The 23,520-nt window shown below is 54.3% G+C and overlaps 3 protein-coding genes across 8 annotated transcripts; 2 read left to right on the plus strand and 1 right to left on the minus strand.

Annotated features, from left to right (window-relative positions):
* The first annotated feature begins 60 nt into the window (after positions 1–60).
* On the plus strand, positions 61–8,364 carry SNX15 (sorting nexin 15). 4 transcript variants are annotated; one of them, XM_027089939.1, is made up of 8 exons: positions 92–295; positions 2,523–2,558; positions 2,778–2,898; positions 4,211–4,326; positions 4,429–4,597; positions 4,884–5,054; positions 7,270–7,527; positions 7,799–8,286. In XM_027089939.1, the coding sequence occupies exons 1-8, from the start codon at positions 197–199 to the stop codon at positions 7,903–7,905; spliced, it is 1,077 nt and encodes a 358-aa protein (XP_026945740.1). In that variant the 5' UTR covers positions 92–196; the 3' UTR covers positions 7,906–8,286. The 4 variants fall into 4 exon arrangements, with proteins under 4 accessions (XP_026945744.1, XP_026945740.1, XP_026945742.1 ...); XM_027089940.1 differs by having other exon boundaries at positions 96–295; positions 4,911–5,054; positions 7,799–8,364; XM_027089943.1 differs by lacking the exon at positions 7,270–7,527 and having other exon boundaries at positions 61–295; positions 4,911–5,054.
* Positions 8,365–8,760: 396 nt separating this feature from the next.
* SAC3D1 (SAC3 domain containing 1) lies at positions 8,761–11,664 on the plus strand. Of its 3 annotated transcripts, none has more exons than XM_027089938.1 (3): positions 8,761–8,893; positions 9,080–9,660; positions 10,970–11,664. In XM_027089938.1, exons 2-3 carry the CDS (start codon positions 9,087–9,089, stop codon positions 11,470–11,472), a joined length of 1,077 nt encoding a protein of 358 aa, XP_026945739.1. In that variant the 5' UTR covers positions 8,761–8,893; positions 9,080–9,086; the 3' UTR covers positions 11,473–11,664. The 3 variants fall into 3 exon arrangements, with proteins under 3 accessions (XP_026945739.1, XP_026945738.1, XP_026945737.1); XM_027089937.1 differs by having other exon boundaries at positions 8,782–8,893; positions 9,021–9,660; XM_027089936.1 differs by lacking the exon at positions 8,761–8,893 and having other exon boundaries at positions 8,900–9,660.
* Positions 11,665–12,135: 471 nt separating this feature from the next.
* Positions 12,136–23,059, minus strand: NAALADL1 (N-acetylated alpha-linked acidic dipeptidase like 1). Its single transcript, XM_027089944.1, has 17 exons — positions 22,588–23,059; positions 22,142–22,517; positions 21,633–21,755; positions 19,337–19,620; positions 19,131–19,235; positions 18,341–18,426; positions 18,078–18,197; positions 15,090–15,175; positions 14,943–15,006; positions 14,790–14,857; positions 14,457–14,548; positions 14,285–14,375; positions 13,465–13,546; positions 13,207–13,380; positions 13,044–13,131; positions 12,841–12,933; positions 12,136–12,533 (listed from the first exon to the last, which is right to left on the minus strand). Exons 1-17 carry the CDS (start codon positions 22,785–22,787, stop codon positions 12,347–12,349), a joined length of 2,319 nt encoding a protein of 772 aa, XP_026945745.1. The 5' UTR covers positions 22,788–23,059; the 3' UTR covers positions 12,136–12,346.
* Between the last annotated feature and the right edge of the window lie 461 nt (positions 23,060–23,520).

Here is a 23,520-nt window from a genome sequence, read left to right on the forward strand (position 1 = left end):
TTTTTAGACGCTCCCTTGGCCAAGCGCCCTGGCCGAGAATTGCACTGTCACTTGCGACCAGCTCCCTGGGCCCGAGGACGAAGGGCGCAGGCCCGGGAGAGGCTGTGGCTGGCGGAGACTGACCTGGAGGGGCAGGGGCGGGGGCGGCGTGGAGGAGGCGGAGGCCGGCGGTCAGCTCTGCTCCAGCTCGATTGCCATGTCCCGCCAGGCGAAGGACGACTTCCTGCGGCACTACACAGTCTCGGACCCCCGGACCCACCCAAAGGGCTACACAGAGTACAAAGTGACGGCTCAGGTGAAGTGGGGCCCAGCGGGGACTTTGCCCTTTTAACAAGGGGGGGGGCCGTGTTTTACGTTAAGGCAAGACGCTGCTGTAAGCTCCCATGTTTAGACGACAGATATGGATTTCCCCTTTAAGGGGAGGTGCCGGTAGGGCCTTAGTTTACTTCTTTAGCCATCAAGGGGCGGGGCCATAGGAGGGCGGTGCCTTTTTAAAAGGGCGTGACAGCCGTTCCCAGACTGAGGTGTGGGTGACCACGCGCAACGCGTGACATCTATCTGTCAGGCTGTGAATTTCTTTTAAGTTAACATGAAAACTCTGGCTCAACTCAAATACTGGTTAGTTCTCCAATCTCTTGGAGTAAGTTTTATCTATTGGTTTGTTTGATATTTATATAAAAGCCCTTTAAGGAGTTGAATTACTTTTAATTTTTAAAAAAATAATGCTTTGTGTATGACTAAAAATTCATACAGGTCAAAAGAAATTAAGGAGTAAGCCTCTTCACACAGCAGGAAGTCAATAGATAAAGACTGAAGTTGATGTATGAAGCAGTAACAACGTTATAAGCATATATAAAGACGGAGGAAATCATGAAAAGAATTAAAAACAAACAGTATAACAATATCTGCAGAATGATATACAAGAACTGCCTAGGGAAGATTTTTCACTGTAAAATTTTTGTACTTTTACAATTTTGAAGTAGGCAAATATTAAACTGGTGCATTAATGACTATTAAAGTGGAGCAAAAATGTAGAGACTTCCAAAGTGATTTAGAAATTTATTTATTTTTATTTTTGGCTGCGTTGGGTCTTTGTTGCTGTGCGCGGGCTTTCTCCAGTTGTGGTGAGCGGGGGTTACTCTTCGTTGCTGTGCGCGGGCTTCTCATTGTGGTGGCTTCTCTTGTTGCAGAGCACGGGCTCTAGGTGCACAGGCTTCAGTAGTTGTGGCGCACGGACTTAGTTGCTCCGTGGCATGTGGGATCTATCCGGGCCAGGGATCGAACCCGTGGCCCCTGCATTGGCAGGCGGATTCTTAACCACTGTGCCACCAGGGAAGTCCTCCTCAATGTTTTTTAAATATAGTTTCTTTTATCCAAAATATTTTAGGCAAGTCTGTTGTGAAAAGCAAAGTCCAGGGTTTCATTGCTAGCAGTCCCTCCACAGGTCATGTCCCCTCTCTGAGCCTCTACTTCCTCATCTTTTAAATGGGCATGTGAATCATGTCTGCCTCCCTGGGGTCTAGGATAATGAACAGATGTTTTGAAAACTGTCAAAGTTACTTCAAACTGTAGGATTTTTTTTTTTTATTTTTATGAACGTAACATAATGAAAATGGAGTCTTTTTTTCCACCTAAGACACCAGTCTGCTCTTTCTGGGTCACAACCCCAGTGAGGGTTTCTTCTGTGTCTGGGAGTGTTCACACACACAGGCTTCCTCCTTTAAGGGAGAAGTGGCTCCTGGGACAGAACCTCATTCTTTAGAGAACTTGGGGTTCTTTGTTTTCAGAAGGAGATGCAGGGACTTGGCCCTTTGAAGGACCTGAGATAAAAGTTGGGCTGAGAATGGAGTCCTCTAGATGGACCTTTAGGGACCTGGGGCCCTTTACTGGAGTGCTTGCACTTACACCTAGACAAACAGAAAAAAACAAAGAAACTATAAGGGGCTAAAAATAACTGTATGCCTGCAAAGCCTAGGCAGTTATGAACAATAAGATACAAAAAGACCACAAACCAGTTGCCACTTCTGAGGTGCCTGGAGCAGAAGCAGGGTACTGCGCATGGTCCCCGCACACAGCACCACCAAGGGGGTGGGCAGACCACCTAAGCCGCCCCTCCAGCCCAACCCACAGATCTGCCCCTGCCCTCACCCCATTTAAGGAAACAGTCAACCCTCCTTGGAGACGGCGGATAAGGGCACATGTTACTTGTTTTCCATGCCAAACCAGTAAAGCCTTAGGTCCCAATGAAGCCGTGCCTGAATTTCTCAGCTGGCCTCATCAATTTCTGTTGATTAAAGAGTCCAAGGACCGGTAACAATTTGACAGATGAAGAAACTAAGGTGCATGGTAGAAAAACTGCTAAAAGTTACACTCAAAGCCTTAAAGCCAGGACACCTTGATACCACTGGCCAAAGCGCTCTGCCCCTTTGAAGGTGGCTAGGAGGTGGCCCCGATTTTACAGGGTGATGGGGTGTCTGCGATGTCAATCTCTGGTCTCACTGGTTCTTAACTTTCTTCCTCAGTTCATCTCAAAGAGGGACCCGGAGGATGTCAAAGAGGTGAGCCTCCTGGGAGGAAGGGACCATTTCGTAATTCCAGATCTGGAAACAGTAAAGGGATGGGGGTAACTCTGCCAGGAGACCAGCCCCCCTTCCTCGCTGGCCCTGGGAGGAGGGGGTGCTGTGCCCTAATGCACACACAGTGTGGGGCCAGGCTGGGGGTGGGGAAGGCCACTTCCTACTGTTGTTCAGCCCTGTCGAGTCACGTGTCCCTCTTAGGTGGTGGTCTGGAAGCGGTACAGTGACTTTCGAAAGCTGCATGGAGACCTGGCCTATACCCACCGCAACCTCTTCCGCCGCCTGGAGGAGTTCCCTGCCTTCCCCCGCGCCCAGGTGTTTGGTGAGTCTTGATCCCAGCTTTCAGGCCAAAGATGGAGAGGGCATTGAGCAAAGGGGACCCCTGCTGGTGAGGGCTGGATAGAGGGACCCTGAAACTCCTGGCAAAGACGTGTTTCAGACAGCTGGAAGGGCCCTTAGAGATGGCCTCATTTGACAGATGGGGAAATTGCTCTCCCCTTATTGTGTGTTGAGCCCTTTAACATTCCTGTTCTCATTAGCCCCATTTTCAAGATGAGGAAACTGAGGCTCAGGGAGATGAAGGGGCTTGACCTGTAAGTGGCAGGACCTGAACTCCAAGCCACAAGCCAGTGTTTCCTCTAGACCTGTGCTTGTCCAGAAATAGCAGCCACGGACCACCTGTGGTTGAGGAGCCCCAGAGACGTGGCTAATCTGAACTGAGATGTGCTGTCTGATCAAATACACACTGAGAAAAGAATGTAAACTATCTCAGTAATTTACATATTGATTACATGTTCAAATGAGAATATTTTGGATATACTGGGTTAAATAGAGTGTATAATTAAAATTAACCTGTTTCTTTTTACTTTTGTAAAATGTGGCTTCTCAGGAATTCCCTGGTGGTCCAGTGGGTAGGACTTGGCACTTACACTGCTGTGGTCCCGGGTTTGAGCCCTGCTCGGGGAACTAAGATCCCACAAGCTGGTGCAGCACGGCCAAAAAAAAGAAAAAAGGTGGCTTCTAGAAAATTGTAAATTATATGTGAGGCTCATATTCCTTGTTACGTGTATCTCTAGACTCAGAGGACATGTTCTTTTGTAGCAAGGTGAAAGCTCGTTCCTGGTAGATTATGCCAGGTAATGCGAAGTACAGCAGGTTCCCCACCCTGACAGCATGATAACTAGCCCAGAGTTAAATAACCCTGCATGATACCTAGACCAGAACAGTGAAACTGTAAAAATGGGGCTACTTGCTGTGTGACTTGGGTGAGTCAGCTCCCCTAAGTCTTACTTTCCTCCCTAATACATCAAAACCACCTGTAATTATCTGTTTCCTGTTGGTTGCCTGCTTCCCCCTGTCTAGGATGTGATATGCATGAGGGCAGAGACCTTGCTTTTCTCTCATTCACCTTCTGAACCTAGCACATAGTAGGTGTTCAACAAACATCTGGTAAATGGATGAATAGGGAGGTTGGTCCCTCCTTGCAAGACCTTCACCCCAGGCAGAGCCAAGGAAGATTCCTAGGAGAATGGGGAGGGGGCAGTGGGCTCCTCAGAACCAGGAAAAGTGGCCTGGGGGCCAGAAGCCCTTGTGGGTCACTGTTCTCTCCCTGCCCCTTGTCCTGGCGGGTGCAGGCCGGTTTGAAGCCTCGGTGATCGAGGAGCGGCGAAAGGGGGCCGAGGACTTGCTTCGCTTTACCGTGCACGTCCCCGCACTCAACAACAGCCCCCAACTCAAGGAGTTCTTCCGGGTATGTGTACCTGCTCTTCCCCCGTCCTCCGCACCTGGGAAGCTTACCTGCCCACCAGGCTGCACCCTGTGACTCCCCGTGGCTGGTCTTTCTCTCCTGAAGGGTGGGGAGGTGACACGGCCCTCCGAGATGTCCAGAGACGTGCATATCCTGCCACCCCCTCTGATCCCCACACCGCCCCCTGACGAACCCCGGGTGCAGCCTCATGAGCCCTGGTTGCCCCAGCCGCTCCCTGCAGAGAGGAGGGGCCTCGAGGAGTTGGAGGTGCCAGGTACATGGGGTGGGAGAAGGAGCCAGGGCTGGAGGGCCCAGAGCATGTGTATATGGGGGGTGGGGACCACTCCCTCCTCAGTGAAAAGCCTGGGGTGTTTCCCAGCTCCTCTACCACCATCCTGCTGAGGAACTCTGCACAGGTCATTTTCCCTCTCTGGGCTTTAGCTTCTTAATCTGTAAAATGGGCACAGACCCTAAGAACGGGCTTATGTATGCCTGTGGTTGCTGAAAGGGTACAGTGAGAGGGTAATTACATTTTGAAAGCTGGGAAATAATAAAAGCAGGCATGTCCCCAATGATCTATTCCTCAGTGGACCCCCTGCCATCCAGCCCTGCCCAGGAGGCCCTGGATCTCCTCTTTAACTGTGGGAGCACCGAGGAGGCGTCCAGTTCCCCCGGCCGAGGCCCCCTCACCGAGGCTGAGCTTGCCCTCTTTGACCCCTTCTCCAAGGAAGGTAACAAGTTGGGACAAGTGAGGGGTGGGGCGAGGGCGGTAGCTGGGCAGGAGGTCCTTAGGGGCAGGGAGGCAGAGGCGGGCACAGCCAGTGGCTGGCCTCGCCTTGCCCGTGTAAATCTGAGAAAGGAGGCCCCTGTGGGCGAAAGGCAGCCTTGGTGAGAATTAGAAGCAGTGACCTTCCCCCATGCTGGCGAGCTGGACGGTCCTGTACAGTGAGCAACTACGGAGGAAGTGAGCCACTTCCCACCATGGCATCTTCTCCCTGAGAAAGCTGTGGAACCAGCAGGATGTCACCGTGCCCCGGGAGGATTTCAGTTCCTTTGCTGGAAGCCCGAGGTGGGGTTTCCTGGCTAGCTTGGGGTCTGGCTGTAGATCTTCTGCCAAGAGGCCCTGTTGGTCAAGGGAGGGGAGGTCTGGGTTCAGAGGACAGCAGAGGAGGCCCCTGGAGCAGCCACTGACATGTGACGGCACCAGAGATGGAAGGCCCCCCATGGAGGCCCTGGTCCTGAGCTCCTTGTCAGATCAGGGACTTGACCATCCCAGGCTCTGAGACACGGGGTCTTTCCGTTTTAAAATTCTCCAAGTTTATGCTGTTACTGAAACTGGGGTATTGAAGTGGCTGACTGCACTTCCAGATCATCACGCAGCAGTTTCATTCTGGATTCCGCAGCAGTCTTTTTAAGCCCATTTTTTGGCTTCCCTTGGTGACCTCTTGGGTAGGCCCTTAGCTTTCTGAGGTCCGATCCAAATCAGGACCTCAGTCTCCCATCCACTTTTCTCCCATCCACGTCCCCGCCAGCTCAGGCCTGACTGCCCTTGGCCATGGTGACAAGGGTGTGAGGACTGTCCTTTTACTCTTCTTGTTCTTCTTATCCCCCTGCCCCGCTCCCAGGGCTGGGGAAGGGAAAGAAGGGACTGGAGGGGAAAGGCAAGAGTGGTGTCACCATGGCTGATGAACCAGCCACAGGTGGGCGGGCATCCAGATACTCTGCCTTGCCCCAGCCAAACCCCCTGGGGTACCCAGTGCCCAGATGCTTGGGCAGGAGCCTGTCAAGACTCCTCAAAGGCAGCTCCCATGAGACATTCCCTTGGCCCACGGACAAACTCCTAAACCCTTGCCCACACCAGGCCTGGAAGTGCACTTCACTCAGATGCTGCCTTCTACCCTTGCCCCTCTTTGTGGGCACCTCCAGCCAGCCTTTCACCGTCGGAATTCTCCAGGCGAGGAGCCGGCGCTCGTCTCTCTCTTTTCAGCACATACACCAGGCTCTTGAACTCAAGTACTAGGGCATCCCAAGAACTCTTCCGTCTTCTGCTCCATTAGCAACACAGGGAGGGCTGTAGTCCAACTGGGAAGTGAGATGTCACCTCCCCTTCCTGTAAGAGGCCCCTGGTCTCCACATGGGGTCCCTTGGATAGGGTTGGAGAGAGGCCCACCCTTCCCTCTCCAGGCCGGTGGTGTGCAGCGGTGGTTCCCAGTCCTGCACCTTCCCTTCAAAGGCCCTTTCATCAAAGATTCACCAAATCTCTAGCCTTCTTTTGTGTAAGCTATGGAGAGCATCTTTAACCATCTCTTTGCCAGTCCTAGAGGATATGAGAGCCCTTCTGTCTGGAATGTGTGAATACCTACCACCCCCTGTCTTCACATTTGGGGGCCTCAACTGAAATTGTAAAACCTTAAAAAAGCCTTGAGATTTTCTGGATCCATTATCCTAAGATTACAAGGCTTGGAGCATTTCTGCCCTTGACCTGGCATAGTTGGTCTAGCATCCTTCAGTTAAACTTTATGGAGGAAATTCTTGGATTTATAGGTCAAGCGTAGTCAGGACGGAAGTAGAACCAGTGACCCAGAGCTTGCAAGCTAATGTTAATGTGTACCTAAAGAAAGAATTAGGCTACACTGTACATCTGAAACTTATATAATATTGTAAATCAATTATACCTCAAAAGAAAGAAAGAAAGGAGGAAAGAAAGAAAGAAAAAGAAGGAAAGGGAAACAATGAATTAGGGAAGTAAGGGTGTTTTCACCAAAGTACACGAACTCCACCAATCAAATAGATCATGGCTAGTGTGCTATGTACAAGTGGCTTTTGGATTGCTCAGGCACTGAAGAACCCAGGACAGGTTGGTGGGCAAGAGAGGTCTGGGGATGGACAGCAGGCCCTGGGAATAGAAGGTTCAGTCTGGCTTGAGTCCTCCATATCTGATTGCAGAAGGTGTAGGCCCCAGTCCTACCCACATGGGTGAGCTGGCAGCATTGGAGGCAGAATCTGAAAGACTGGACCAGGAACCCTGGGAGCCAGGAGGGCAGGCGGAGGAAGAGGACGAGGAAGGAGGGCCCGCCCCTGCCTATCTGAGCGAAGCCACAGAGCTCATCACCCAGGCCCTACGGGATGAGAAGGCAGGCGCCTACCCTGCAGCTTTGCAGGGTTACCGGGATGGTGTGCACATCCTGCTTCAAGGAGTTTCTGGTGAGCGGGACTGGAGGGCGGAGGGTCAGGCCTGGGGTACTGGCTGGTGCAGTGAAGAGAGAGGAAAGTAAAAGACAAGTCAAGGATCAGAATTGCTCCTCACTGGCCAATTGTATAACCTTGGGTGGCCTCAGTTTTATTTGTAAAATGGGGAGAATATATCTGCCTCCCAGGGAGCAGGGAAAGACACATGGTGATGCTCTGAACTGTAAGGGGCTAGACCAGGGGTTCTGAACCCAGGTATCTCTGCTGAGCCATTCTGTCTTCACAGGTGACCCATCACCTGCCCGCCGGGAGGGTGTGAAGAAGAAGGCGGCTGAGTACCTGAAGCGGGCAGAGGAAATCTTGCACCTGCATCTGTCCCAGCTCCCACCCTGAGACAGGAGAGGACCCTTTCCCAGGACTCTAGCTCCAGCACTGCCAGCCACCCTCTTCTCCTCTCCCTGGTGCCTGGCCTGATCTTCTGGTCTTGTAACTCCAGAGGCCATTTCTGTGTGTAACTGGACCAAGAATGAGACAAAGAATGAATTCTCAGCTCCCTGACCACACCTGCCACCTTGGAATCAGGGACTCACAAGTCTGATCCTGCCTATCTCTATCTTGATATGTGAGCAGCAGCTCTGGTCCCTAGGCTCTTTGTTTATCCATCTAGAACCGGGGTCTGCAGGCTATGTCCCACACCCAAATATGGCCCACTGCCTTTTTTTGTAAGGCCCACAAGCCAGAAGAGTTTTTACTTTTTTTTAATAGTTGAAAAAATTCAAAAGAATAATATTCTGTGGCAGGTGAAAATTACATGAAATTTAAGTATCTAAAAAAATAAAAGTTTATTGGAACACAACCAGGCTTGTTTGTTTACGTGTTGTCTATGGTTGCTTTTTCACTACACCAGCAGAGTTGAATAGTTGCAGAGTTGACTGGTTACGACCTGTAAATCCCAGAACATTTACTGTTCTGGCCCTTTGCAGAAAAAGTTTGCTGACCCCTGATCTAGAAAATAGGGATTAGAGTCTCCAGGGAAACATTAGAGAATGACAGCAAGGCCCCTTGAGCCAGGTTATTGGGTGAAGAGGAACCAAAGAGGGTGCACGCACTCCGGGCCCGTGGTTCAAAGCCAAACCGTGATGATTCAGAGGGCTGGAGCCTGGGAAGGCGTGGCCCCACTCCTGCCCCGCCTCTCCTACAAAGCGATTGGTTGCGGAAGGGACTACAAACCGGAGCATCATGGGAGTGGCCCAGACCGCCGAGGTGCATGATGGGCGGGCTTTAGCTGGGCCTGAGCGTGAGGAACAGTGTTGACCCTGAACTACAACGCAGAGCATCTCGGGAGGCCTGCTCGAAGATCTGTGGGAAGCCACAGGACTCGGTGAGAGAACTGCGGAGCCAAACGGACGGCGGGGATGCTTAGACCAGGGCGGGGAGGCGGGCCCGTCGGGGTCGGCCCCGCCCCGCCTCCCCTGAGCCTCCGCCGGCCTTGGCGTGCTCTTCCGCAGGATGGGGCGAGTGGCCGCACCTGTCCACGGGATGCTGAGGGCCCATCCTTCCCCCCCAGCCCACCCATGCCCGGCTACGAGCTGCCCGTGGGCACGTGCGTGGACATGTGTCCGGCCGCTGAGCGCGCCCAGCGCGAAAAGGAGCGTCGCCTGCACCGCTTCGAGGTGGCGCCGGGGTGTCGCGGGCACAGGCCCCGAGCCGACCCGCAGCGCGCAGTGAAGGAGTACAGCCGGCCGGCCGCCGGGAAGATCCGGCCCCCACCGAGTCAGCTGCGTCCGCCGTCCGTGCTGCTGGCCACCGTGCGCTACCTGGCCAGCGAGGTGGTGGAGCGCACCGACGCGTCCCGCGCAGAGGTAGCCAGCTTCGTGGCGGACCGTTTGCGCGCCGTGCGGCTGGACCTGGCCCTGCAGGGCGCGGGCGACGTCGAGGCGGCGTTGGTGCTGGAAGCGGCGCTGTCAGTGCTGCTGGCAGTGGTGGCGCGGCTCGGACCCAGCACAGCGCACGGGCCAGCGGACCCGATGTTGCTGCAGGCCCAGGTGCAGGAGGGATTTGGTTCTCTGCGGCGCTGCTATGCGCTGGGCGCCGGGCCCTACCCCCGGCAGGCCACCTTCCAGGGCCTCTTTCTGCTCTATAACCTAGGTGAGTCGGGGTCCCCACGATAGAACAAGGGGCAGGCGGCCCTCCGTGAGGACAGTGGAGGCCGGGAAAGGAAGGAGAAGCTTTAAAACCTCACCAGAAGCTCCCTCTCCATCCCTGCCTCCTAAATGTGTGTCTCAGCCAATGCACAAGATGTACCGAGCTCCTACTTGAACCTTCTGGCCTGTCTCTTCCCATCTTTGGGTCTCAGTTTTCTCGTTACAAAAGTGGAGGGGATGGGGTTAGAATGGGACAGTTGACCTAGATAGTGTTTTTTTTGTTTTTGTTTTTGTTTTTGCGGTACGCGGGCCTCTCACTGTTGTGGCCTCTCCCGTTGCGGAGCACAGGCTCCGGATGCGCAGGCTCAGCGGCCACGGCTCACGGGCCCAGCCGCTCCGCGGCATGTGGGATCTTCCCGGACCGGGGCACGAACCTGTGTCCCCTGCATCGGCAGGCGGACTCCCAACCGCTGCGCCACCAGGGAAGCCCTAGATAGTGGTTTTCAACCTTTTTTTTAAACCTCCAGTTCAGTCAGTGTTACAGAGCAGCCAAGAACACATATGCCAACAAATGTATCTGAAACAGAAGGTTCAAGACTAGATCTTTTCTATGGATGGATGGTGCATTTTAATAAATTCTTTTTAATTGTAATAAAATGCTGTTGACTTCACAACCACTAATGGGTCAGAAGCCTCAGTTTACAAAAAGTGACCCAAGTTTCCAGTGTCGTGATTCTTGGAAGGGGAGCAGAGGCAGAATTTGAAAAAATAATTGCCTCATCAGGCGGACAGAGGAGGATGTGGCAGAAGCAACTCCCAAATCTTGGGGCAGCTACGGCAGTGGAGAAAGGGCTGGGTTGGAAGTCAGAAAACTCAAGATTTGGTTGGGTCAAGTTCTACTACGTACAAACTCTAAGGCCGTCTGAGGCAAGTCATTAAATTATCTGGGCCTGTTTCCTTCCTCTGTAGACACTGCCTCACTTTATTATGAGGACCCAGACTATTTGAAGGGGTTCTCGAACCTCTGGCAACAAATTCTGATGTGGCTTAGGAAGGGGCCAAGGGGGAAAGGGGGAGGGAGGGTGGGCTTGGCCTGGGGGAGGGGCGTGGCCAGACTGGGAGGTGGGGGTGGGGTGGGGAGTGAGGTAGGGTGATGAGCTCTGAGGAGGGCCTGAAGGAGGTGGCGGAGGTGGTGTGGCTGAAGACCCGAGCAGGTGGGAGGGGAGATAGGGGGAGACCTAAGGGGATGGCACGGGAGGTGGGCCTGCTCCAGAAGGAATCAGCGTCCTCATTTGGGCTTCCCGCCCTCACAGGCTCGGTGGAGGCCCTTCACGAGATTCTGAAGCTGCCCACTGCCCTGCGTTCCTGCCCAGCCCTGCGCACTGCCCTGGCAGTCGACTCTGCCTTCCGCGAAGGCAACACTGCACGCCTGTTTCGCCTGCTCCGGACCCTGCCCTACCTGCAGAGTTGCGCCGTGCAGTGCCATGTGGGCCGTGCCCGCCGGGGAGCCCTGGCCCGCCTCGCTCGTGCCCTGAGCACCCCCAAAGGCCAGACCTTGCCCCTGGGCTTCATGGTCCACCTACTGGCCCTGGATGGGCCCAAGGAGGCACGGGACCTGTGCCAGGCCCATGGACTGCCCTTAGATGGACAGGAGAGAGTTGTGTTCCTGAGGGGTCACTACACTGAGGAGGGGCTGCCACCTGCCGGGACCTGCCAAGTACTGGTGGGGAACAAGCTTGGAGGGCGCACCCTGGAAGAGGTGGTCACGGCAGAGGAGGAAGATGAGGCTGTAGACACACCCAAGTCTGCGGCATGAGGAGGGCTGTGCAGTCTCCCAGAGCCCCAGGAGTAGGGCTGAAGCGCTCAGGTTTTTTTTCATGATTCCCACACAGTAAAAGGAACTCGTTGGGCATCCCTGGTGGCGCAGCGGTTAAGAATCCACCTGCCAACGCAGGGGACACGGGTTCGAGCCCTGGTGAGGGAAGATCCCACATGCCGCGGAGCAACTAATCCCGTGCGCCACAACTACTGAGCCTGCGCTCTAGAGCCCGTGAGCCACAACTACTGAAGCCCGTGTGCCTAGAGCCCATGCTCCGCAGCAAGAGAAGCCCCGGCAATGAGAAGCCCGTGCACCGCAGTGAAGAGTAGCCCCACTCACCGCAACCAGAGAAAGCCTGCGCACAGCAACGAAGACCCAACGCAGCCAAATATAAATAAATAAAATAAGTCTAAAAATAAATAAATAAGTGAAAGGAACTTGTCTTGCAAGGACAGCAGCTAGGCTCAATTTATTTGGGGAGGGCAGGGAGGAGTTGAGACATGCTAGGGGCGTGGGGGGAGCGGAACCCAAATTGGGCAATGCCCTATCCACCCTGGGCCTCAGTTTCCCTGCTGGTCACTGAGGAGTAGCTCTGGTGGTCTCTGAGTTGACATCTAAGGTTGCCATTATGCGTCCCATCCTAACCCACCTACCACCAAGAGCCAGGAAGAGGGAAAGTTTCATCTGGGGCTTGTCACTCCCTTCAAGTGTCCGCACCGGTGGGGCCCTGAGCTGTTGCCTCAGAAGTTTGAGAGGGTCCTGTGGTCGTGCCCTTTCCTAGCATCAGGAGAGACGGGGACACACTCAAAACTGGAGTGGGAGAGGGTTAGGATAAAGGGTGGGGATGGGAGCTGAAGAATGAGGGCTAGGGTCAGAGGTCAGCCACAGGCCTCAGGGTGGCTGCTGCGCCCTCCAGGGCCACCACCAGGATGCTGAGCTGCCTCTGCACCTCAGCCCAGGCTGCAGATCCGGGGCCTGTGTTCATGGCCTTGGAGCAGGCATTGGACAGGCCTGGGAACGTGGGTACAGAGCCGGTGCGGGGTGCCCAGAGCACATGGCTGACAGGAGAAATGGGGGAGGATAGGACCATTCAGGGGCCAGGAGAGAGGGGAGCTTCAGCCCGGAACAGCTCCTGTATACAGCTAGGCACAAAAGCCCCTCTCCACTGGTGGTGGGAAGAGATGCAGGTTCTAGTCCCAGGGTGACCTTCACCGATTTGCCTCCGATCCTTTAAGCCTGACTCCCCAACTGTCTCAAGGGACTGGGTTGTGCTCTAAAGGCCAGCAAAACTGACATTTTCGTCCCTCCAGCGGGTGCCCATTGCCCAGCCTCACTGCACCTCGAAGAGCTTCAGGACAGGTTCACCTGTAGTAGCGTCCCTCTGGGAAGGCTCGCGAATTCAGGAAAGTCCGTTCCGAGAGCATCAGCTGGTCATTGAGCATCCACACCTGCAGGGGGCTGGAGGCGACAGGGCCCTCTGATCACCCTACAGCCAGCAGCCCAGCTGCCAGCCTGCGCCCTGCCCTGGATGCCGCCCTCCCAGACACCTGCTTGCAGCCCTTGCTCACTCGGGGGTGCCCTTCTGCAGTGCTGATACGTGTTGGCCCAACACCGTGGCTGCCTCCTCAAACTTCTCCACTGCGGTCACCAGAGGTCCTGTGGGGAACAGCCAGCATCTTAGCCCTGGGGGTGCAGGGCTCCCCATGCCTCAGTGTTGGGGGGGCTCCGTACCCAGGCTGATGTTGTGCTGCTCCAACAGGCCACCAAGGTCCTGCTGGGCAGCCTGCAGGAGGCTGCGGAGGGTCTCGCTGTAGTCACTGACATTGAGAGGCAGGAAGAGGCTGTCACTGAGCCGGAGAAGCACACTGCCCACGGTCTGGGCCACGGCCTGATGGCTGCTGAAACCTTGCAGGAAGCGCAACAAGGCCAGGACTCAGTCTTCAGCCCATCCTCCTCCAGCCTCAGGATGCCCCTTGCCCTCGTCCTCACCAGGGTCCACAAACTTGTCCACGTAATCAAAGGTGTCAAAGGCTGTGTGGTAGGTAGGGTAGATCCGGGCTGAGGTCTTGCTCTGGGGGAACAAGACCCAGAGGTGACAAGCTTGGGATGGGAAGTGGAGGGAAGCATACAATGTAGAGACATTATTTCAATTCAATTGTCACCACATCTGTGAGGAAGGTTCTAGGATTCCTACTTTACAGAGGTGGAAGCAGGCTCAGAGAGGTTAAGTAACCTTCCTGACATCACACAGCTAATAAGTGGCAAAGCTGGGTCAGGTGCCAGTTTCCCGTTTCACATGAAGGAGAAGAACCTGGGGTTTGCAGTCAGACAAGAGGATTCACATCCCAACTCCACCACTCAAGAGTGGTGTAGCCATGGAGGGGTGAAAGGGCCTTTTGGAGCATCAAACAGGGAGACAGGTTGGGCACTCTGCATCCCTTATCTCACTTTACCCTCAGACCACTGGTTTATACTGTTATTTAATCTATTCTGAGATAAACATTTTAAGATCTCTGGAATCAGGATGCTTCTTACAGTCAGTGTCATCCTGCAACTACTTGACAGTGCTTTCTTCCCTCCTGAATAGTGCGTATCATGACAGTGCATCTTATACTCAGCTGTATCTTAAATTTGATAAAATAACATAGATGAGGGTGAACATGCTCAAGAGAGGTAAAGAAACTTAGCTGAGGTAGCACAGCTAATGAGTGAGGGAGCTGGGTTCAGTTTGCACTGGAGCGGCCCGAAGGAGAGGAGGGGGCTGGTGGAGCAAGGAACCGGGATGGGGGACGGAGGGGTGTCCGCTTACCCGGTCATAGGTGTAGGCGATGTCCATGGAGGAGATGCCCAGGAAGTGAATGAAGGGTGCGTAGTCGCTGCTCGCACCCAGAGTGCCCAGGCTGCGGGAAGGAAGATGGTTAGGCTGCAGGGCGCTGGGCCAGCTCACCAGCCCGGAGTCCCCAGCCCGGCCCTGGGCTCACCTGGGGACCAGGCCGTACACCGGGCTGCTACGGTTGGAATATCGGATCCAGTTGTCATAGATGCTGAGACTGCCGGGGCCTGGTGCGCGGATCTGAGCGGAGGGGGATCTAGTCTCGGGGCTGGCCCCTCCCCAGGCCCCACGACCAGGCTGGTCCTCCGCTCTGCCCACCCGAGCCCACGCACAGTCCTGCGGGTCCTACAAGGCCCACCCCGCAGCCTCAGTCCCACCCCCAGCCCTTCTAATAAGTACCAGCTCCAGCCCCGCCTACCCCGTGTAGCCCCGCCCCGCCCGTCCTCCTCCCAGCCCAGCTCCCAGCCCCTCCCATTTCCACCTGTTTGGCTGCAGAGAAGATGACGCTTTGGACCGGGGGCGTCCCCTGCGCCCTCAGGGTGGCATTGGCTGTGAGGGGATCCGAGAAAGACTCTATTCGGGCCCCACCCTTTCGTTTCCCTCCTCCCCGAGTAAGCCCAGCCGCCCCTCATACCAAACACCGAGATGTCCACGTTGATGTAGGCTACGGCGCGCTCCTGCAGCTTGCTGAAGGACTCCTGCAGGCGGGTGGGACCCTGTCAGCCCCGCGCTGCCCTGCCCCGGAAACCCCCTCGAGCGGCGAGCTGCGGGGCTCGCTCACCTCCGTGAACTCTGTGGAGCCGATGAGCCCAAACTCCTCTGCCCCCCAGCTCGCAAACACGATGGATCTTCGGGGACGCCAGGTGCCTGGGGAGGGGGATAAAGGGCTGGAGGGCAAGATTCCTCGGATCATGGGGTGGCTTAGGGGGAAGGTTGGGGATGTGGAGAGGAGGGAGGACTGGAACGGGCCGGGCACAGGCGACTGGAGGTAGGTCCTGGCACCTCCCTGGCCAAGCCTTCCCTGAGGCTCCATCCTCCTTTTACCCGCGCCCCTCCGCTTCTGTGACAGCCCCCAACATTGACGTCAACACCGATCTCCCTCCGTCAGGGGGTCCCTTCTGCCAGAATGCCCTATCCCCCTCTTCTCTCTGGCTATGCTGATTAGAGGTCCCCCAACTCTCTCCTCCATGCATCCTATGCAAAACTCTCCCCTAATCATCTTCACTTGGCGATGATACATTCACATTCTCCTTAGAGCGTTATCCACATTGAGCCAATCCTTACAACACGTCGTGAGGGACAGACTATGACTCTCTCCATTGAGGAAACTGAGCCATAGAGAAGTTTAATGACTTGCCAGGATTACACAGCTGGTAGGCAGCAGAGCCAGGGTTCAAATCCAAGGCCTGGCTCCAGAATCCAGGGGCTTAACCAATGTCCCACATTGCTTCTCATAGCCTCCCGCAGCCTGGCTTCCATCTCCAGTCTCTGTGCTCTCGCTGCTCTTGCCACAGGCCTCAGCCATCTCCCGGAAGCCTCCGAGGTCCTTGCTTGACCCCCTCACCGCCTTCAGATTCCCCCTACCCCTCCACAGCGCTATGGGCTCCTGGCTGTGCTCCCGTCTCTGGATGCAACTCAGTCCCCTTTGATCATTCCTCATCTTTTTGTTTTAAACCAAACTTTTTAAGTATAGGGGCTTCCCTGGTGGCCCAGTGGTTAAGACTCCGCGCTCCCAAGGCAGGGGGCCTGGGTTCGATACCTGGTCAGGGAACTAGATCCCGCATGCCGCAACTAAAAGATACTGCGTGCCACAACTAAGACCCGGTGCAGCCAAATAAATAAAATTTTTAAAAATTTATTTTATTTTATTTATTTATTTTTGACTGTGTTGGGTCTTCATTGCTGCGCGCGGGGTTTCTCTAGTTGCAGCGAGCAGGGGCTACTCTTTGCTGCAGTGCGCAGGCTTCTCATTGCAGTGACTTCTCTTGTTGCAGAGCACGGGCTATAGGTGCGTGGGCTTCAGTCGTTGTGGCTCGCGGGCTCTAGAGCACAGGCTCAGTAGTTGTGGCACACGGGCTTAGTTGCTCCGCGGCCCGGGGATCTTCCCGGACCAGGGCTCCAACCTGTGTCCCCTGCATTGGCAGGCAGATTCTTTTTTTTTTTTTTTTTTTTTTGGGTTTGCGGGCCTCTCACTGTTGTGGCCTCTCCCGTTGCAGAGCACAGGCTCCGGACGCACAGGCTCAGCGGCCATGGCTCACGGGCCCAGCCGCTCCGCGGCATGTGGGATATTCCCGGACCGGGGCACGAACCTGTGTCCCCTGCATCAGCAGGCGGACTCTCAACCACTGCGCCACCAGGGAAGCCCGGCAGGCAGATTCTTAACCACTGTGCCACCAAGGAAGCCCTAAAAATTTTTTAAGTATAAAATGATTACATACTTGCAATGAAAAATTCTCATTTTTTTCTGCCAAAAATGCATAAGATGAATCTAATCAGACAAACCCAAATTGAGGGACAGTCAACAAATGAAATATCAGGATCATGAAAGAAAGAACAGCTAAGAAACTATTACAAATGACCCACGCAACTACTACATGTGCAACATGTGATCCTGGATTGGTTCTTGGACGAGAAATATCTTTTGCTCTAAAAGTTATTGGAACAGGGGCTTCCCTGGTGGTGCAGTGGTTAAGAATCCGCCTGCCGGGTTTCCCTGGTGGCACAGTGGTTAAGAATCCGCCTGCCAATGCAGGGGACATGTGTTCGAGCCCTGGTCCGGGAAGATCCCACATGCCTTGGAGCGACTAAGCCCATGCGTCACAACTACTGAGCCTGCGCTCTAGAGTCCGCGAGCCACAACTACTGAGCCCATGTGCCACAATTACTGAAGCCCGTCACCTAGAGCCCTTGCTCCGCAACAAGAGAAGCCACTGCAATGAGAAGCCCACGCACCGCAACAAAGAGTAGCCCTCACTCGCGGCAACTAGAGAAAGCCCGTACGCAGCAACGAAGACCCAATGCAGCTAAAAAAGTAAAATAAAATAAATAAAGTACTTTGCCCATTTAAAAACAAAACAAAAGTTTTCAGAACAATTGGCAAAATTGTTAATTTCCTGATTCTGAGCATTGCACTGTGGTTATGAAAGAAAATGTCCTTATTTTTAGGAAATATCCAGCTCTGCCACCTGGTGCAGCTGCTCCTTCCCACATGCTGTGCCCTCCACCTGGATCTCCACCCCTACCGCTCCCAGAACTGCTGCCTCCCTGCGCTCTGGCTTGCATCTGGAAAGCCTGGTAGGTACTTTTCCTTATAGCACGTTTCACAGTTGTCATTACAGCATGAACTCTGGTGTTCACTGGGGGATGTCCAGTGCCTAGAACTGGCCTGGCACATAGTAGCCACGGGGGACATATTTGTTGAGTTGACGATTGTCCGTCACCCCTGCCTCAACTGGGCTGAGACTCCCTGAGGGCAGAGCCTGGGCACTGCCTCGCTCGAGGCCACATCTGGCCTCGCTTCATTGGAGGGGCCCAGGAAACCCTCAGAAGGTATTGCACAAGTTCCCTGCACCACACTGGGCTACTCGAGCGAGGCCAGGGCTGATGTCCATGCATGTCTGCCCCCAGGGCCCTCAAGCTTCGCCCAAGTGGGGACTGGAGAATGAGAGAGAGGAGGGGGGACAGGACGCCCAAAAGCTCGGGGAGGACTGAGCTGGAGGCGACCTCCTGGGGAGAGAGTCCCTGGACCAGGGGAGCAGGATCCGCTCACCCTTCTTCAGCAGAGTCCCCAGGACGCGGGAGAGCTCCAGGAGGACAGCAGTGCCACTGCTGGGGTCCACGGCCCCGTGAACCCAGCTGTCCCGGTGGTTTCCATACAGCACATAGCGGTCTGGCGGGAGGAGCAGAGTCAGACGCCCAAGTGGAGGAGCGAGGGTGGGTGGGGCAGCCAGGCTGGGCAGAGGGGGCGTGGTCAGGCGCGCTCAGAGCAGGGCCGGGTCCTGGGGGCGCAGGGAACAGTGAGGCAGCGCTCACCAGGCTCCACGGCCCCGCGGATGATCCCCAGGACGTTGGAGGAGTTCCGCAGCTCCAGGCGGTTGTAGACACTCACGTTCACCTGGCTGGGGGAGGGTAGGGGTGTTAGGAGTCTTCCCCTCCACCAAAGTAGGAGAAACTGAGGCCCAGAGCAGGAAAGGGACCTGGCAAGATCACTCGCCTGGAAATACCAGGAGAGCCAGCGAGGCTAGAGCCCAGCTCTTCTGATTCCAATTCTCCTTTGTACTCACTCACTTATTGGATACCTAGTGTATGCCAGCAGCGTACCAGGCTCTGGGCGATGACTGAGACAGACATGGACCCCACCCTCGTGGGGCCTCCCTCTCCAGAGGGAGGCAGACCCCAAGGAAGTGAACAACTGCAGGCAGTGAAGGGCTTGGGAGGACACTGACAAGGTACCTGGTGGCAGGTGGGGAGGTTAGTGCAGGCCAGGAATGACAGAGCGTGGGGAAGGATGTTCCCATCAGCAGGAACAGCAAGTGCAGAGGCCCTGATGTGGGAAGGAGCTGGGTGTGTTCAAGAGAGGGGGCGACTGGAGAATGGAGGTCCAAGGTGAGGTGGGGGGGACCCCACAGGGCCTTGTGAGGCACGCAGCTGTTTCACAGGCTTCCCCAAAGACAAGACAGACACTCTGGAATCAGGGAGGGGTTGGGAGACAGGAGAAAGGGAAAGGCCAGGCCTTGAAGTGAGCCCTGAGGAAACCAGGGTCAAGGAAGTATAACAAGGGAAGAGAAGGGGAGCGTTGGGGGAGGAGGGGGCCCCATCTCACCTGCCTGCTGGGAAGATACCATCAGAACGGAAGCCGGGCCCCAGCTTGTAGTCACAGCCCAGGGCTCCCTGCCAGGCAGCCGGGGCTGAGGCTCCCTGCAGGTTGCTGGGGAGGAGGCGGAGGCCCATCAGAGCAAATATGGGTGCGGGGGTTGAAGTTTGGGGGCCACTGGAGAGTGGGAAGGAGACCCCAGGGCAAAAGCTCACCAGAGAAGGACTTCTGCATCCTTGAAGCCAATGGGCTGAGTGGGAATTGGGGGAAATCCGGAGGCATTGTCAGAGTCCAGGCGGAAGGAGGAGGGGTTGGCTGGAAGGTAAGGAGTCAGGGGGTCCCCAAAATACTCAAAGTAGGAGCCTCGCTCCACCCCCGAGGGAGGAAGTCCCCAGGAGTGCGGGAAGGTCTCGTTCGGCAAGCTTTTCCCGTCGTTGATATCTGCAGGGTCCGTGTACACCAGCACCCCAGCCACCCCATACTTGGCAGCATTCACAGCCTGCAGAAGGCAGAGGAGGCTGTGTTTAGGGGAGGGGCGAGAAGGGGGCACATCTTGTTCCTCTTCCTCCCTCCCTCACTGTGGAAGCCAGGACAGATCTGTCTTCCCACCGGCAAGATGATACTTAACGCAAGTCATTTGTTGCAGTGCCGCTTGAGGCAGCAAAAGACTGTTGAGCCTAGGCAACGGCTCATCAATGGGGTCATTAAATAAACGGAGGTACCCTACAGTGGAGTACTATGCAGCTGTGTAAAAGAAGGAGGATGTGCTCCTAAACCCATGTTCATATAAACACTGTTCATAGTAGCCAAAAGGTGGAAACAGCCCAACCGTCCATCACTGATGAATGGATAAGGAAAACCTAGTATATAACGTGCAAAGGAATATTACTGATTCTTAAAAAGGAGTCAACTTCTGATACATCAATGAACTTTGAAAACATTGTGCTAAGTGAAATAAGCCAGACACAAAAGGACAAATATCACATGATTCCTCTTATGTGAGGTACCGAGATGAGGCAAATTTATAGAGACAGAAAGTCAAATAGAGGTTACCAGGGGCTGCAGAGGGAGAATGGGGGAGCTAGTGTTTAATGGGTACAGAGTTTCATCTGGAACCATGAAAGCATTCTGGAAATGGTTAGTAATGATGGTTGCATAATATTGTGAATATCCTTAATGCCATTGCAGTGTACATTTTAAAAATGGTTAACCTGGTAAACTGGTAAAATGTATGTTACATATATTTTAGGACAGTAAAAACAAAACAGTACATTAAAAAAAAAAAAAGATCAAGGACAGAGTTTATGCACCAATTGAGAATGATCTCCAGGACGTATTAAGGTGAAAAAAGCATAGCTCAGAACAGTATATTTATGCTACCTTTATATAAAAGGAGAAGGAAGTAAGAATATATCTTCATATGTTCTTCTTCCCAAAGAAACTCTGGGTACATATCCCATAAACAAACAAGCTACCTTTTTGGAGGATGGCATTATGAGAAAACTTTTTCACTCTATACTTTTTTTTTTTTAACTGGAAGTTTCATAATCTGTATAATTCCACCACGCCTGTTCGCCTTTCTTCTCTTTTCTTTCCATTTTTTTACCCCCAGCTCTTATCATGGGCACTTATTTTATTTATTTATTTATTTTACTTCTTTTTAAATTGTGATAAAGTACACATAACATGAAATTTACTATCTTAACCATTTTAAAGCATACAGTTCAGTGGCATTAAGTATATTCCTATTACTGTGCTACCATCACCTCCATTCACCTCCAGAACTCTCTTCATTTTGCAGATTTGAAACTCTGGACCCACTAAAGACTAACTCCCTAGTCCCTGCTCCCACTCTATACCTTTTTATATTTAAAATAAATAAGTAAGTAAACATTTAAGAAAACACAAACATGTAACCCTCAGTCAAAATTTTGTGTTGAGGGCTTCCCTGGTGGCGCAGTGGTTGAGAGTCTGCCTGCCGATGCGGGTGACATGGGTTTGTGCCCTGGTCCGGGAAGATCCCACATGCTGTGGAGCGGCTGGGCCCGTGAGCCATGGCCACTGAGCCCGCGCGTCCGGAGCCTGTGCTCCGCAACGTGAGAGGCCGGTGTACCGCAAAAAAAAAAAAAAAAAAAAAAATTTGTGTTGAAAAGAAGCAAGTTGTGGAGGAAGGGACAACAGGAGGGATTTAAGTCGAATGTTCAGAAGAACTATGTCACAGGAGGACTTAGACTTCCAGAATATACCAAAGCTGAAAAATGTGCCCAATTCCTTTATTTCCCAAGGCTCAGGGAGGTTAGAGGAGATATCCAAGGTCACACAGCACCTAAGTGTTCTTTGGGCCAATCAATGGGCTAGAGCCTGGCTGGGCAGAGTGCCAAAGCAGGCCATTGGTGGGTGGAAGGAATCCTTCACCCTCTACTGCCCCGAGCCCAGGGCTTGGCCTACCCCTCAGCCCTGCTCCATTCCCTTCCCCACACATCCTCCTGTCCACTGGGGGCTGCTGCTTACCTTAGCCCTGCGCCCTACACCCCCATAGCGGGTCAGGACGATGCTATCTTGGAGTTTGATGCCCTGTTGGTATAGCTCCATGAAGTCTTCTTCCGAGCCCCAGTTAGCATAGACGAGGAGGCCCTGTTCCCCAGAGAAGGTGACCCTTAGAGCCAGGCCCAGGAAAGAAGGGGAAAGGCTGAGTGGCAGGATGAAGGATTTAGATTCCGTCCCCCAACCTCGCCTAGAGCTTATAAGCTCCCCAAGACAAAGTCACACCTGGTTTGCTCTGTGTCCAGGTACCCTGTATCAGGCCTGGCTTTGAGCAGGGCCCATTAGTGTTTGTTGAATGACTAAGTGATGGGCAAAAGGAGTCGTAGTGGAGTGTGGAAGCAAGTAAATTCTGGGTGGGGCTGAGCCCCAGTTGAGGCACTTTTCTTCAACTGCCCGTGGGTCAGGATGGGAGCAGCTGGGGTAGAAGCCAGCGGGAGCTGGGCCATGGCAGTGGGGAGGGGGTGTCCCAGGCCCACCTGAGGTGTTCCGGGGGGAGCATAGGCAGCATATGGTGGTACCACATTGGGGTCCCCCTGCTCCCCAGTCAGGTTCTCTTCACTTCGTTGGGAGGAGAAGAGGATGTCCCCAGCAGGACCCACTGTGGAGAGAGGGCAGTGTCTGGGCTGGGCCGGCAGCTCTCCCGGCCCACAGGCCTCCCCAGGCCAGAGCAGGACCTCACCAACATCCACACGGTTGGGCTGCTTCTGGCTGGGGAAGGACAGCAGCACTTCGTACTCAGAGATCCCGGCTGAGTCCAGGCCCGACTCCGGGTCCTGCCAGCGCCGCAGTAGCAGCTGCACCAGCGCCTCATCCCGGGGGCTGGTGGCCAGGTGCGGCTCCTTGGAGAGTTCTCTGCAGGGTGGGCCCAGGGTCAGGGAGGAGCCTCTGGCAAACAGGAGGGGCACCTGGGCAGGCCTCTCACCTAAGGTTCTCCCGGATCCTGTTGGCATCGAGCTGTCCCACGACAGCCTCAAGGATCTCCAGGTCCAGGTCCTGGGAGGCTGAGGCACTGGGGGCTGGCAGGTCAGTCCCCTTGGGGATGGCAAAGTGGCCCAGGATGATCCCCAGCCCCAAGAGGGCAGCGGCCCCCAGCACCCCTCCAAGCACCTTCACGCACTGCATCCTGTGGAGTCTTGGCCAGCTGGTGTGGCTCCTTATAGATGGGGTGTCGGGTCCAGTTAACCATTACCTAATAGGTGGCCCTGCCCTTTGGCCACTAGCTGGCAGGGAGAGTAAGGGAGTGTCCTGCAGGAAGGACCAGGAGCTCTTCACCTCCAGCTCGATTTCTGCAACATTCACTTGGAAGAGACCTCCAAGGGGCATCAAATGCATACCTGGACGCTGAGGCTTGGAGAGGGACAAAGTTTCACCCACGGTCTCCCAATAGGAGAGGCCAAGGTAGGACTAGAGCAGGGCTGGGCCTGCTGCCCACCACCCCTGCCTCTGTTTCCCTGGTGTCATTCCATCTCCAGCACATCCAGCCCTGGCCGCTTGATTGGGTTTTAAGTTCAAATCCCATCCTTTGCTAGACGTAAGTTGTGTGACCTTAGGCAATTCACTTAGCTTCCCTGAGCCTGTTTTCTTAGCTGTAAAATGGATAATAGAGCCTATTTCACAGAACTGTGCTGCTGTTTTCATTAAACAAGGCCACATCTGTAAAAATGTCCAGCGTGGTGTTGAGCCCATAGTAGGAACTCAGTACACTTTAGCCGCTCCTGCCTCATCTGACCCCTTAAAATGCTAAGCCTAGAGCTAAGGGGAAAAGAGGGACTCAGAAGAATTCTCTGTAACTATCCTGCAGGGGTCCCAGTTTATGGGAGAAAGTGGGACTCTTAGAAGAGGAGACTGGGCACTT

The sequence above is a fragment of the Aethalodelphis obliquidens genome, unplaced genomic scaffold (genome assembly GCF_003676395.1).
Source record: "Aethalodelphis obliquidens isolate GAN/ISIS:26980383/991018 unplaced genomic scaffold, ASM367639v1 scaffold69, whole genome shotgun sequence".
NCBI lineage: Eukaryota > Metazoa > Chordata > Mammalia > Artiodactyla > Delphinidae > Aethalodelphis > Aethalodelphis obliquidens.